Source organism: Glycine soja, chromosome 11 (assembly GCF_004193775.1).
Source record: "Glycine soja cultivar W05 chromosome 11, ASM419377v2, whole genome shotgun sequence".
In the NCBI taxonomy this organism is placed as follows: Eukaryota; Viridiplantae; Streptophyta; class Magnoliopsida; order Fabales; family Fabaceae; genus Glycine; species Glycine soja.
The window spans coordinates 38998622-39015495 of NC_041012.1; the positions used below are offsets into that span (position 1 = coordinate 38998622).

The 16874-nt window shown below is 30.0% G+C and overlaps 1 protein-coding gene and 1 pseudogene across 1 annotated transcript; both read left to right on the forward strand.

Moving 5' to 3' along the window:
* The first annotated feature begins 4654 nt into the window (after positions 1-4654).
* LOC114375579 (annexin D3-like) lies at positions 4655-9225 on the forward strand. Its single transcript, XM_028333404.1, has 6 exons — positions 4655-4827; positions 5286-5431; positions 6511-6738; positions 7402-7614; positions 7888-7974; positions 8735-9225. Exons 1-6 carry the CDS (start codon positions 4752-4754, stop codon positions 8945-8947), a joined length of 963 nt encoding a protein of 320 aa, XP_028189205.1. The 5' UTR covers positions 4655-4751; the 3' UTR covers positions 8948-9225.
* Positions 9226-15135: 5910 nt separating this feature from the next.
* Positions 15136-16664, forward strand: LOC114374352 (annotated as a pseudogene).
* Positions 16665-16874: the final 210 nt, after the last annotated feature.

The following is a 16874-nucleotide window of genomic DNA, read 5'->3' on the forward strand; positions in this document are numbered from 1 at the left end:
AGTTATAATCTAAAATTTTAAGTAAAGGTCAAATTAATATACATGATTTCTTATGTAGTATCATCTTTAGGAACAGTGATGCATTCTTGTGGATATTGTGAACTTTTTGTATTGTAATATCAATGGAGCATGGCTCACGAAGGGGAAGAAAAGGAATGAAACAGAACCCACAAACAAAAGAGATTAATAACTTCTATATATTTATAAATATGGAAAGATGCTTTGTAATATGTACAACTTTCAACGTAGGATGCAGATAAGTTTCATAACCAACTATATTTAATTTTATTTGACCTTGGAGAAGTGCAATCTAGAATTTATGATACGATACCTCCCACACTAACGATTACAGATCATACCTAGTAAAGTATATTAGAAGAAAGCTTAGAAAATATAATATAGATCATGTGTTGCCGACGAAAAAGATAATAATCATATTTATTAATCGAATAGAAAACAAACATATTTTTGTTTTTATCATAAAGCACCAATTCGAAGATTGACTAGTTATATTAATTTGATAAAAGTATATTTTTCTCTAACAAAGTTATATATCATTAAATTTTTTTACAGTAGTTTATGTTATTTCTAAACAATAAAGAGTACCTAAGTCCAAAAATAAAGCTACATTATTCAGCTATCCCATTCACAATACGGATGTTATCTTCCTTTATAATTATGAATAATGAATAATGTTAGACAACAATAGTTGTTAGCTGGCATTTTCCCATTAAGTTAATTGTAAAAGGACACATGTTACGTCAATGTATTAATATATATATATATAATCATCCATGTGAAAATCATGGCTTCCAAACATGAGTGGCCTAGAATGGATAAATTGTTTGTTGTTTCCATATCAAGACTCAATTATGAGTACCTAGATGCGACATAGGACAAAAACTTTGAAGGGTAAAACAGCTCTTAGTAACCATCAACAATATGGATCAATTGGGTGAATTATTTTACCTTAATAAATAGTCACGAGTTTAAGTCTTTAGATGAGTGATTCTATTTGATATGAACAAAATTATTTCTCATAATGAAATTGGTTTAAAAATATAAATCTTAATAAAATAATTAGTGTAAAAAAATCATCCGAAGTAAATTTGATAAATTCTAATTAACAAATATTTAATATCTAGTTTAAAAAATTTATTCCAAAGACATTACATTTAAGTAAAAGTAAAATAAACATGTATTGTGGTCCTAGATGGTGTACTGCGTTTTCAACATGAGGCTCGTGTCCCTTATAATTATGTGGGAGGATAAACTTTGTCAGAAATTCTACATTATAAAATTATTCATACCACATTGTCACGATTAAACTGAATCTCATATTTTATTCTACAAGTAATTAAACGTGCAACATTGATGCGCATGCGATAGCGTGTGCATATGAATTTTAATCGAATATTTTTAGTTAGTTTACACATAAGTATGAATTCGAACAAGAGTTAAAATAATAGCAGAACCAAACAGCTAAGCCAAAATTGTGAGCCGGCATAAAGTTGGTCCTTCCAATTTTTTTAATTAAAATTAATTCATATATAATCCACCTAATTATATTCAAAAAGTGTTAAACAAAGTATTAAAAAATATGTAACGTAACTGATACTCATTCTTTACTAAAATTTCTATTATTTCACTCGCATACAGACTGAGCATATATATTTTACGTAATTCATACACTTTTTTCTTTTTCTTTTTACATAATGTTATGTTTTCAGTATGTATTTATGTCGGTGGAAAATAATAAACAACTTAATTAGTAGGAATTTCAATGTTTCACTGAGTGGAACTTTTTCATCTATTGTACATATTTCTATTTTCCATGCAGTGAATTGACATTTTGTTTTTATATCAAATTACTTTTAGTAACTAGTTACTGCATGGTTGGGACTATTGTTAATCATTGCAGACAGCTCCTAATCCAATTGCAAAAATTTTAGTGTTTATTTTATTAGGAAATGAACTAATTGTATCACTCATGTTCTTTCTACGACATCCCAATTATATATATGTTAGCTAATCATCACTCATCATCATCATGTAAATGATTTTATTATCATTTGCATTTATTATCTTGTTATTAATGAAGTGAGCTAAGTTTCTTCTTCTTTTTTTTTTTTAAGTAACAGGATGGCTAAAATTTATTGTGAAATTTAATAAATAAATTTTTTATAACTCAAACTATAGGAGAGGAGTAGCAAAACAACACTCTGTTTCTGTATTGTGACACTATTTCATTAGTTTCATTGATGATTATGAAAATAAGTAATTTTTTAGAGTTAAAAATCGTTAGAAAATATAAAAAAAAATCCACAAATTTATAAATCCTTCTTTCCTAATCTTCATCTTCTCTAACTTCATATTCTTCGAATTTAAATAAACAATATTTTTTCTTTTTTTCTTTTTAAATGTTCTGTTCAATTGCAATTATCAATATCACTTTATTGATCATATCATCTTCTTTTTTGAATTTCCCTTCCTTCCCTAAAAACTTAACACCTTTACTTTTAAATTTATTGTACGAATACCAATTTCAATGTTCCATCTGAATCAAAATGTTGTTAGCAAACTTAGGGGGTGTTTGGTTTGACTATTTTTTGTTTTTCATTTTCACTGGAAATAAAAAATAGTAATGGAAGTGTGTTTGGTTGGATTTTTTAAAACATTTTCAATGAAACAATTTTCTTAAACAAACAAAAAACTGAAAATAATAAAATTTTGTTTTTAGTTGAAACCAGGAAACTCGTTTTAGGTAAAATGAAAACGCGATGACAAAGAATATAATTTTAAGCAAATCTAAAAATACATTTCTTTTTGAAAACACATTTTCAATGTTTTTATTTCTTGAAAGCAGAAAACAAGAAGTCAAACCAAACATGTTTTTAGAATTCTAATCTTTTAAAAATGAAAACAGAAAATGAAAATAGAAAATGAAAATGAAAACCAAACACACCCTTAACAATCTAACTTCCAAATTCACCTCTCTCACGGATTAGCCTAGTGGATGGAGAAGATGAAGAAAGTTAGGGAATAAGAATTTATAAATTTGTGGATTTTTTTTTCTAGATTTTGTGACAGTTTTTAACCCCTAGAAATCATCACTCTTATAACCATCAATGAAACCAATGAAAGAATGATATGTATGGTCGGGTATTGGGCCAAAAAATAATAGATTTCAATTTTTTGAGGAAAAAAATTCAAAATTTTGTAGGGATGTATTTCAAACATTTTGATATTTATAAATACAAAAAACATATTTTAGCATATAATTTAATTTTTAAAAAATACCATGTAGGCTTGGATTCATCCAAACCTGACTCTGAAAAAAAAACAACACATTTCAATTTTATGAGGACAAAAAACATAAAAAATTTTACAAAGACAAATTCTAAAATTTTCGATATTTAGATGACAAAATATATTTTAGATATTAAAAAAAACATAAAACACTTCAATTCACAGCACAGTAAACTTCTATCATGGCTAGCAGTTAAAACTTTAATTTTTTCTTTTAAGCAAAAGGCAGGGACAAGTTGCAGCAGAGGAAAGGAAGGCATATCCTAATCAGGTTCACACCCCAATCTCTCCCTCTGTTTCATAATGACAGCAAACCCCAAATATATTGAAAAAATATAAAGAAATTACAACAAAGATTGAGGGACATAAATCAAATCCCAAAGATGATAAGAAAACAACTATTTGATTCTATAAAAAGGACGATTGTTCCTATTTCTAAAGAAAGACTCACCAATGAAAATAGAAATAGGACGTTGTTAAATGCACCCAGCATTTTTTGAAAATGTCAAAACTGTCCTTGTACTTTCTTCGCATTTGTGATGAGTGTGCGTGAGGGTGGTCCGTAAATCGTACGGATCAAGTTGATCCGTAAGTCTTTTACAGATCAAGTTGATTCATATGTTGATATTAAGTGCATACAGATCAAGTTGATCCGTAAAAGACTTACGGATCAACTTAAAAGACTTACGGATCAAGGGTATTTCAGTCTTTTCTCCTTAAGTGCTGGATGCACCAGTAATAATGTTAGATACACCTAGCAACACCCATAGAAATAATGCCCCACAAAATAAAAAGTTAAAACCTAAAACCCATTAATTTTGAATTTTTTTGTTCCATTAAGTGTTTTACAGAATATTTAAATTACTCAATTATCATAATAATTTACTATCAAGCATGCACTTAGATTATAAATTTATAATATACTCATTGATAATTTTTAAATATTTAATAAAATTTCTCTCAATGTTTAAAAAAGTACTGTTAAACGTAAAAATATAAACTCATTTGATATTTTAAAAATAAAAATCCAATTTTTCAATTTGATTTTTAAAAACTGACCAAATAAAAGTAACATATGTCATAATTAAAATAAATTGAGCAGTTTCAAGAAATAAACATGGGAAAAATTCCTCTAATCCAAAAAATAAATATGTGAAAATTGTGGTGTGCTTCCCTGCAATTCAAGAGAATGAAGAAGGTGCTCAATTAAAATTTCATAAACACAAAGGACTTTGATTGGAATTTTTCAATTTCAAACAAAGCAAGGTAGGGGCAAAACGGTAAATAAAAAAGATCATCAAAATCTTAATTTTAGCGAAATTGTTGGATGATGATTCGAGGAGGGAACAACAACTGAAATATTCAAAACACATGTAAACTGTTTCTATTAACTTGAGATTTGTTTGTCACTGAAAAACTCACCTTCACTGTCTCAGGGAAAAATGGCTTCATTGAAACTGCCAGAGGTTGTCCCTTCTCCTACACAAGACAGTGAACGACTCAGAAAGGCTTTCCAAGGTTTCTTTCTCTCTCTCTCTCTCTCTCTCTCTCTCTCTCTCTCTCTCTCTCTCTGTCTCAAAACATTTGTTAATGCTGAAGAAAATTGAGAAACTGAATTCTGTTATGATTTGAGTTATCAATGAATTTAGGCTGCAAGAGTGGTGTCAGAAAAACTGAAATTTTGTATTTTTTGTTTTTTGGGCTAATGGGTTTTGTACAAACATTATTATGTCTGCAATTCTATGAAATTCTTTGGTTTTACCGTTCCAAATTAAAGGAATGTAATGTATTATTTTATGACAAAGTTTTATGCTTTCTTAGTAATTGGTAGGAATTTGGTAAATGGGATATTGGAGGTATTGTCAATGATTTTTCTGTTTTTTAGTCTTTTTTTCTTGGATTATGATGGTTTGTGTATGAGTTATGTTTTCACATTAGATCGTTGATGATGATTACGGGAAAGTTGATGCATGTAGGATATGGGACAGATGAGAAAGCGGTGATATTGGTATTGGGACACAGGAATGCTCAACAAAGGAAGGAAATCAGAGAAACTTATCAGCAGCTTTACAATGAATCGCTCATCGATCGTCTGAATTCTGAATTGTCTGGTGATTTTAGAGTATGTCATGGTTTATTCACTTGGTTGGCTTTATATTTTCTTTTGCTTTTAAGAAATAATTCTTCAGCATTGTGTTTCTTTGGCAAGTGATAGAATCATAGAAATCAACTGAAATAATGTCATGTGACTTTAGTGATTATGCTAATTTGTAAGTGTGGTTTTTCTTTGGAACCAATTGGTCAATTATGCTGCTTAGCCTGTAAGTTGCCAACTGGCATTGATCAGTCATGTGTTGATTGGGTTCTATTGCTGCCTACTCTTGATTTCATTTTTACATTAATTTAATTCATGAGTATTTCAATTTTCACACTATAGCCTGCTATAGTGCTATTATAATGAAAAAGTCAGGTTTGTGCATGAAGATAAACACACTTATAAAATGCAGATTGCCAGCAAGGTTTTCAAACTTGTTCTTCCTAATTGGTTGACTACGCTTAATTTGCTAATGAAGGTAATTAAACAAAAACAATAAGGTGGTAAAACTTACAAAAATGGCTTTTTAGTTGGACTTTTTTTTTTAATCTTATTAAATGTTCATGGAGGATTGGATTGCATTTTTTACTTTGTGGATTTCTCGCTTACCTGAATGCTTTTTCACTGTTTCAAGTTTTCCTCTAGTAGGGGAGGTTAAGGTCACATAAGCTATTTGTCTGCTGCCATGGATTGATACTTTAATTTTTCAAAAAGAAGAGAAAAAATGAAAGATAAATGGGTTATATATTCTAAGTTCATCTATCAAATATTTTATACTTACCTGAAAAAGTCAGGTTTGCGATACAAGCTTGTATGTCGGTGCAGATTAATGTGATAAAACTGTGATTTAGATGCCTCTTCATCTGTCATTAAGATGCCAATTACATAGCTCAACGAAATTCATCATTCAATCTTGCAACTATTTAGACAAAATACTGATGTTTATAATAACAATTGTATAGGCTTTTGGCACATTATTCCTTTTGTCCATGGATGAAGTTCATTCGTTTGTTGAACTTTCAATCTGATTTCCAAAGCATGCCATTTTTTTTCTTAAAATCATATGATCTACTATAAATTCTGACATAACTTATGATGCATGACAGAATGCTGTTATTCTCTGGAGTTATGATCCTCCAGAAAGGCATGCAGGACTAGCAAAGGATGCATTGAAGGCTAAGAAGAAGGGGACTAAACACCTTCAGGTTCTGGTTGAAATAGCATGTGCATCAACTCCTAACCATTTGGTGGCTGTGAGGCAGGCTTACTGCTCTCTCTTTGATTGCTCTCTTGAGGAGGATATCATAGCCTCTGTTGCTCCACCCCTCAGAAAGGTAAGAACTTGAAAATTTCTTAGACACACAGAACAGAAACATTTAGCTTTGTCTAGGCAGGCTTAAGTGTTCATCATGTACAAAGTAGCTATTTGTTAGGTTAATGTGCATGGTAGGTTCCAAAATTCTTAGCACTATCATTTTAAGTAGCTGAGTGTGTGAAATGGGCAATGCTTTGCAGTAACACGGAATAAAACAAGAGTGAAAAGCATACTACACAAGAACTTGGTCAATTTAATATTAAGGATGTTCCTTTTTCATGCATTTTTCTTCACCAATCTAATGGTTCTTGAAGGATTAAGTTATGATGTGAGGAATGAGGATACAAAGAAAAAATATAATTGATGATGAAAATGAGGAAGAAGAAAATATATGAATGAAGTTTCAAATTGTAATTTCTCTAAAGTTGGCATCATTCATTCAGTAAACTCAAGCACAGCTAAATGGATAGTTTTCTTTGCGGGCTGACCATGCTTCAATCCCGAAAATCGAGGCTTGAATTGTTAGTGTCATAATCAGAATCACAGCCACTTAAGATTCATGGATTCTTTAAAGCAGCTATTATAGTCAGAATATACTGTTGCAGTCATGATTCACTTTAACATTTAATTTCCAATTTTTTCTATGATTTCCTCTGGAAATTTGATGTGTAATCTTGTGCAGCTTTTAGTGAGCCTAGTAAGCTCATTCAGGTATGATAAAGTGGCTGTAAATTTAGAGGTAGCCAAGGAAGAGGCATCAAAACTACATGAAGCTATCAACTGCAAGCAATTAGAGGATGATCATATTATTTGGATACTTAGCACCAGGAATTTTTTCCAGCTCCGGGAAACTTTTGCATGCTACAATAACCTCTATGGGAATACGTTGGAACAGGTTTTGCTTCAAAATTTTAGGTTCTTATATAAGATTTTAATTTTAATCCACTAACATTGTAAAATTTTACATTGCTACTGATTTATATCTGGTCACTTGTTTAAAAACAGCTTAATTTTTTAACCTAAAAGTAAAAAGCTTTAGTTACTACAATGATGCGACAATATCTTGTTCGTTAATAGTTTAAAAATTTACATTTATAGTGGATTAGATATCCACACACACATGATTATTTTATGTATCCATAAGAAGTTTGGATGATTTTCTTGACAGGACATAAAATGTGGTAATGGTGATTTGGAATCTCTCTTACATATGGTGATATGGTGTATAGACTGTCCTGAGAAACATTTTGCAAAGGTAATTACTAATTTTCTTCTACTGAAGCTGACTTATTAAACCAATACACTATTATATAGAAAACTTAAATGGTAATGCCTTATCATACTAAGGTGTCAATTCATTAGAATCTACTGATCAAGTACATTCTGAAGATTAATCTAAAATCTGCTTTTACAGAAATATGTCAACTAACAGAAACTGTGTATCTTTAAATGTTCAGCCACTTTCCATTGTCAGTGTTTAATTTTCAAAGCCAAGTTCAACTTTATCGGTAATCTGAACAATACTTGCTGCATAGACAATTAGTGACTTCTAAAATTCTTGGGCATTTTATTTACTTTGTAGTGCTGGCAAAATGAATGATATCAGTTTGAGTTTCCTTTTTACGCACTGTAAATCTATAATTGTATATGTTATGCACAGCAAATATTAACAATTTATTTTTCTCTGCCATCTAAAAGGAAGTTTTTCTATGGAAAAATGGTCAAATAAGAATTTTGTATTACACAGAAACATGACTGTATAGTTTCTCTTAATTTTTCTTTTGGCTATTCTTTCTGGGGTAGTATATAATATTTCCATATCCTTAAGTAAACATCTATTTTGTTCCTTTAGATATATACAATGTCATTGTTTTTTATCCTTCAAAATAGTTCTCCGATATCAAATTTTGACATCAATTTGATTGTTTAATATAACTGTACAATCTATTATGAAAATACTCAAATGCAGCAATTGAGTCCAATCTCATTTTTCCTGGCTTTTATCCACCTAACAGGTTGTAAGAGATTCTATTGTTGGGTTTGGAACCGATGAAGATTCCCTCAACAGAGCTATTGTAACTCGAGCCGAAATCGACCTGTTGAAAGTCAGATTTGGATATGCTAATGTGTACAAGACCAGTCTTGATGATGATGTTATTGGGGATACCTCAGGGAACTACAGAGATTTTTTGATGACTTTGTTAGGTAAAGGTTCAGAGGGAGAGTGATACATTAACCAACAAGCACCTCTCATGGTATTATAGGATTGCTTGTAATGTGCATTTGATGGTCTAGACTCTGTAATATATACGTTGCTTCTTTTTATTTCAAAAGAATCAGAATTCAAGATTGAAACCAAAACCATTTATTTGTTATTCTGCATTGACTGTGTAGATTAATTTAATTGTAACTTGATGTCTTGCTGTATAGAAATAACAAAGAATTTATGATGTGAAACATACAGTTGTTATCTTGGTTGCAGTTATAAAATTATTTTACACACGCATAATAGTATGTTTATGATATCTATCTATAGCTCTTTTTCTCCCCCTCCTAAATTTTATATTCTGCAATTATGAAACATTAGTCAATGACTTGCCATTGAAAGTTATATAACATCTTCAGATTTTTAACACTCGTACAAAGTACTAGGACTTCTAGCAAACCCAAAAAAATGCTTTCTTCCTTTTATTCAAATGCTCTCTAACCTTTCTGCCAGAATCATTACTCCAAACATTTGTCAACCATTGTTTAGATATAAGTAAGAACAAAAGCTGTATCAAATACAAAAGAAGTTAGCATTGTGAGGTTATTTGTGGGATTCATTTAATAAGAATTTTCAAATTGACAAGTTTAAGGAAAGAGTTGCGTAAGTTGTAAAAAAAAAATAAGAAAGAAAAATGCTGATATGGAGATGCTCTTACAATGGTCAATGAGAATCTTATATATAAAAATTAGAATAACTTGTTAAGGTTATTGGCACAGTCTTGGCAACAATTACATGCCATTCCTCTCCCTCTCTTGACTCTTGTTATGCCTCCACAGCACCATTCTCACTAAACCTCTCACTAGTGGCTTCAGTGTGAAACTCAACCACTGAGATCTCCAAGATCACCATTCTATTGTCCCATGAAGACTCAATTATTAATTCCAACGACTTGCCAATAATAATAATAATAATAATAATAATAATAATAATAATAATAATAATAATAATAATAAGTAAAAGTACATACACTGACTCACAAACATTGTGAAGCAGCTAGTGTTTAAATTAACAAGCACTTGGTGCTTCAAATGTTGGCGAATTTGTGAGTAAGAAAAGGTTATGCGTGAATGGGAATAGGAAAAGCATTTAATTGAAATTTAAAGAATTATTTTAAAATATAGGTAAAATAGGAAAAAACATATTTTACAAAGATTATTTAATTGATAGTATATTATTTATTAATATTATATAAAAATTAAAATATTAAAATTATTAGTATTTTAAAAAATTTATTTTGAAAAGTACAATGAGAAAGATTGTGATTTTAAATAAATTTTATTTAGACATAAGCAAAGGAGCTTAAAGAATAAATATTGTTCAAGTCTAGTAATTAATAATTAGCAAATTGTCAAAAGAACCAAAGAACACTTTTAGAAAGAAAATAATATTTAGATTTTTATACATCTATTTATTAATTTATATACTATAATAATAATAGTATACTAAATATATCACAATTAATTTATTGTAAGTTAAATATGCTATAAATTTTTGGAATTTAACCTTCGGTAATTATCTACAGCTTGACTATTTGTAACTTATAGTCTTTCTGATACTTTTTTTTAATTGATTGGAAATAACTAATTTTGGTTGATCTCACATAATGTAATAATTATCTTTTTTGATTTAATTATGAGATCTACCTATTGTAACACCGTTATAATAAGGAGAATTCCAGTGAGTGCATTAAATACTAAAACCAATGCTTCTAATTGGTCAAACATTACAAGTTTTACCCTAAAGAAGCCAGCAATATTACTAGTACAAAGTATAGTTTCCCCTATACATAAATAATACAAGTATAAAACCCCAACACTCCCTCCATATGGTAACAAATTAACCAGAATCAGTGTCAAACGAAAACAGAGAATATATATATGGCCAGACACTTCCTCTCTTTATGAATTATAACTGATAAGTGATGGGATCAGATTTGTTGAAAAGCTAATATTTATGATTGTCACTATAGTGTTGACTAAGCTAAGCCACAGAGACGATAGGAAGAGACCAAAATCGATCTTTAAATGGAATTAAGCTAAGCTTTGAATCAAAGATTAATCTTATAATTGATTCAAAAGATTAAAACTTATAAGAATATATTATGAGATCTCATCTAAGAGTCAAAATTTCTAATTATGATAGTTAAAAACTATAATTTCTTTTATAGTGAAATAATTTTTTATGTGTGTGTGTGTGTGTGTAAAGAATGAGTTGTTATAATTGGATGAGAAGTGCACCTCCCATATCAAGTGATTGGAGAGAGACGGATCACATGTCATTTTCTTCCCAGCTTTCCCACAGGCGGTCATTCTCACAATGGCACATGCTGTCAACTTGTTCCTATACCTCTACTTACTTTTTTTAGGTACCGACTTTTAATATATACCACACCTTCTTTATTTTTTTGACTTCATTTATATGGTTATGAATTTTATGGCAATTTGCCCTAACAACTTTTGCATGAACAGATTCAACCCGGAATATAGGTTTCGTACAATAAATCACACCCGTGCGTAACAATATATCTATGTAAAGAACAACATTATGTATATTTATAGGTGAATGGATATAATTGTTATCTTTAGAGCTTTTGTTACTGCTAGAAGTGAAGGTGCTACAGAAGGGTGTGGTTAATTGGATTCATTGGAATAGTAAAGGTATCGCCTGGCGGTAAAAGCATGAAGGGAATAAAGTTTATAATGTGTTTGGGTACATGTATGTTCCTAACTCATGTTTTTGTTTTCACCTCAAATACATAAATGCAGACACAAAGAAAAAAGAAACGGCAGAATTGAGCTTCTGGCTAGCTAGAAGCAGATCCATTGTTTTAAATTAAACACAGGTTCAAACATATATGCATTTAGTCCTACGATTAATTAAATAATGAGCAAGATTAAATTTAAATAAAATAATGTAGCTAGTGTATATCGTTCGTATATGATTTAGTGATTAACTTTTCTTAATGAACTCTGACATTGTTATTAAACATGCCTCTATATATATCTGTGGATCTACTTAGTTTAATTATGTGTAAGTGTTAAACTTATTTCACTAAATAATTAAATTAAAAATTTGTTAATACTTATCAATGTAATCAACTTCAATTAAATGGATATTATATGTACTTTGTAAAATACGAATATAAATAGTATTAGTTAAAGATCATATATTTAAAATGTTCAATTTATCTTTTATTATCACCTAATTTAATGTTTAATTTTATTAATAGTTTTTTTTAGTAAAGTTAATTTTATTAACAGTAATAATAAATAGCATGAATAATCTCAACACAAAAAACCAAATTTAGAGAAAAAAGGATACAAATGAACACTTATTCAGGAGGTGGAGTGAGCAGAGAAAAGTTTTTTCTTTTCTTAACAAAATTCTAATGTGCTATTTGTATCAATCTGCGCAATATATTTCGTACCTTTTACCATTTCTCTTTTATTAAGTTTATTTTCTTAATGAAATAAATTATTAAGCGAAATAAGTTTTTCAACACTTACTCTTTTATATATATTATTCCAGGTAGTTCTGTGTCCATTACATTATTTCATTGCAAAGAAAAGATATTTATCAGTTCTTTGTCCTCTATTTAATTGCCAAGAAAAGACATTTAACGATGCAGTTCACCTTTCATTTTAGAATCTTTACATAGTCAATCTTAATTAATAAATTAAATTAATGATACGAAATTTGGCATCCCACTTTAAAGTGTGAACCTTGGGAGGCTCATTTATTAGAGTAAACACACTCATGCATCCTTAGGTACAAAAACGGTGTTAAACGCTACTTATCTCTGAACACACTCCCAACTACCCTTAATGCTCCCTAACTAAATCTAAAATCTCGTAGTATAGCATATTCTCAAAAATTAATGAAGGACAATCACTTAATGCACTTGTTTATATATATAAAAGTAATAATAATTTAATGCACAGTTCAACCCAGGCTAGGTATTATAAATAATGCAAGTATGGGGCAAGAGTAATTCAAGCTTTCAGAAATTTTCCCTTTTCAGCTTTCATTGGCTTTGGAAAAAATCCTTTGAATTTTTCTTCTTCATTGTGTTCTTTTAGACGGGGTTTTGTTAACTCTTCATTTACAACCTTCCCATCTGTGTTCACTTTATTCCCTACATAAGAAAAGCAAAAAAATATATAAGTTAAGCACAAATTAATAATATATTTGTAATAATTACCAAAAAGAATTACATGTTAGTGACAAAAAGAATTACCATATAATTCTTCCAGGATGAGTGAAAGATGCTCATCCAAATATTTTAAAACAAGGGTGCTACCTACATCAAGAACATCAAGCTCACTAAACTTACCAGCTTAATGGACTTTACATTATTATCTACTGGAGAAAGTATGGGCAATCCATAAATTTGGACAACAAGGCCAGCATGCACTTCTAGCAAAAAAAAGTTATAAACCATTTAGTCAAATTAGTGCAGACTAATCTCATGCTAGAGTCAATAAAAGTACCTTCAAGATTTCCTCAAATTCCAATATTTCATTCCGCTGATAGTCTGCTATCAAGGTTTTGTTGAATAGAGATTCCAATGTGTATTCTTCAAAATCTTTTTTTACCTCAGACTTGTGTCCAGCAAGCTTGTTAACAAAGTCACCAGGAACCCTCATGCCATATCTTTGATTACGAGTGGTTTTTATTTGCATTTTAGAGAATATTATGCTAAAAAATAGATATTTAAACATGTTTTCTATTTATTTTTTCAGTTAGTTCGTGTGAGATAATCTGCAACACTTTTTGGTTCAAGAGTAATATTGTTGGCAGAGAAGATATAAGTAGGAAGGTTAGAAAGGAGACGACAGTTCATAAAGTCTATTCTTTTTTTTTTTTTTTCACTCAGTTGGAGATTTTCTATTTGATGGACCTTTAATACAAAGCATCTAGACATCCGCTTGTAAAGTAATTTCTCGTGACTTTTTCTTTTACTATAATAAAATTTGGTTTTTCTATGGTATTTTGTCTAAATATGCTAATTTTCGTGGAATTCTGACCAGAACATAATTTTTTTTTATTTTTTTATTAAATTTATTTGTAAGATTATTTATATAAAATAAACTATTTAATTATTATTTCTATCTGTAGGCAACTAATCTAAGTTTCCCACGGATACATCTATAGGTAATTTACCCATGTATTAAACTGTAGGTAGTTTTCTATGAATAAATCCATAGATAGTACTAGCTATCCACAGATAAAAATGTAAATAACTTATTATCGGCAGACACCAAAATCCATCGGTAAAGTTACCTACAAGTGATTTACCAACAAATTTTTGTCTGTAGGTAATTTATCTGTAATTTCCTACGGATTTTTTCATGGATAATGATGATTTTTCTTGTAGTGTACACTTCAGATCTTTGTCAACAAGGAACAAGTTGGTTAGAGCATTGGTCAAACTCAATTATCCTATCTCATACGCCATAACAACAATAAACAACAAAACCTTCATTCTACTAGACGAAATCAGTTACATAAAGTGCACACTGAGCTTATGAATGTAAGGTCAATTACTAATTAAGGTTCTGCATATAGCTAAGCTTCATTTTGTATGTTTATAGCTGGCATCTATTAATATTGAATAATGGAGCAAGTAGTAAGTTTATTATAAAATTTATCGTATCTGCTAGTACGTACGTTGAAGTTCACTATCAAATGATTTGTCTCAACATTAATTAGCCAAATCATGCATGCTGCAGGATCCTACCTATGTTGCGTAAAAAAAAAGACAAAGACCTAACTAGTGATGTTAAATCTAATAGGGGAAGGAATTATTTTATTCTAAAAGGAAAAGAAACACTCATTTATTGGAGAGAGCTTCTAATGCATCATCACGGCAACAACAACAACGGTGTTAAACACTATTAACCTCCCTAAACATACGTCCAAGTTCCAACCACTCACATAATAATCCCTAAACCAAATCTAAAATTTCGGAGTATATTGAAAAAAACTAATGGCCAATAGTACACTTAATGTGCATTTAGTCCGTAGCTAGCTATTATAATTTATAAATAAAGGATCAGTATGGAACAAGAGTATCTCAAGCCTTGAGACATTTCCCTTTTGAGCTTTGATTAGTGTGGCCTAGTTAAGTTGGTTTTCTCAATGAGAATGAGAAAGGCTTCCACTATGCAATGCGCACTTTTGCGCTTCTGGCTTCGATTCCCTTGTTGCTGCTTGCTAGCTTCAGTTATGCTCCTTCTGTTTTTGCGACAAATGAAATCTCAGGCTAATTTGAGACTCGTGCTAATACTGACACATTCAATATAATTTTGTTAGGCTTTTATATATGATGTTTCTTAGCCTTCCAAAAAATATATATATGATGTTTCTTAATTTGTGTTAGTCCTCAATCCTCAACAAAAAATTTATTCATTTTAACAATTACATTTAAAAAAGCAGAACTACAGTTTTTGTAAGATGCTAAAAGTAAAAGTTATATAAATTTTATAACTTAAAATTGATAATTAATTTTGAACATGGTTAATTTAAAAATCTGACATAAGAACAAAAGTATATATAATATAAATCATTTTGTTATTTAATATGTCTAAAACTTTATATACATAGATCATGTTAGGAAGGTTGGAAGCACACTTGACATGCATATGATCAGTACATTCCTATTGTGGCATGTGAGATTAACTTTATATAAGTGGGTAGCTAGCCTATGTTTTAGTTACTCGATCATTGACTGATATTATTATCTTTGGAATTCAATTCAATCATTTATCTTGCCATGAGGTCTATGCGTGAAATTAAGTTGCGTTCTATTCTGCCCGTTGAGCCTGGATTTAGTGGCTCCTATATATAGTTCCCACGAAAAAAGAAATAATTCAAAAGAGATATGGAGATCCGATCCTTCCATGGTAACAATTTCTTCAACTAGTTATGGCCATGTTCTTAACTAGCTTAAAATCTGTGTTGTTTGCCTGTTAAAACAATCAAATAATCTTACTACCTCTTTCAAAAATATTATTTGTGTTTAACTTATATTTTTTTAAATTTCTTATGTAGGGAATGAAGTGAACAGGGATGGCAAGTTTGTAAATGAAGAGTTAGCAAAACCAAATCTAAAAGGACAAGATGAAGAAGAAAATTTCAAAGGATTTTTTCCAAAACCAATTTCAATTGTTAAATCTATTGCAAAGTCCATTCCCATGGTTAAACCTATTTCAAAGCCAATTCCTGTTCCCCTTTATAGGTCTATTCCAAAACCAATTCCGATTGTTATGCCAATTCCAATTCTAGAAGCAAAATTCAAAGGTTTTTTTTTCCAAGCCTATTCCCATAATTAAGCCAATTCCATTTGTCAAGTCAATACCAAAGCTAATTCCTATTGTTAAACCTATTCCTATTCCCAAACCAATTCCCATTGTTAAGTCAATTCCTATTGTTAAACCTGGATCAAAGTCAAACCCCATTTTAAAGCCAATTCATATTCTTAAACCTATTCCAAAGTCAATTCTCATTGTTAAGCCTATACCAAAACTGAAAAAATCCATCCCTGCTGCTGAGCCATTGAGCCAGAGGAGTTTTTAAAACCAAAGCCTTTCTTCAAAAAGCCTATTCCAAAATTACCTCTTGATCCCAAATTTAAGAAACCACTTCTACCATCATTGCCAATTCCAACTCCATAAAATGACAACACTCTACGTCTACAAGCAACAAGGGCATCCCTTCCATTTCTAACACCTTTATATATATATATATATATATATATATATATATATATATATATATATATATATATATATATATATATATAGGGGGCATATCAGATGAGTGAGAGTTTTATCATGAGAGGTGAGAAGATTAAATAGCAACCCTTAGATCAAAATAGAATGTTC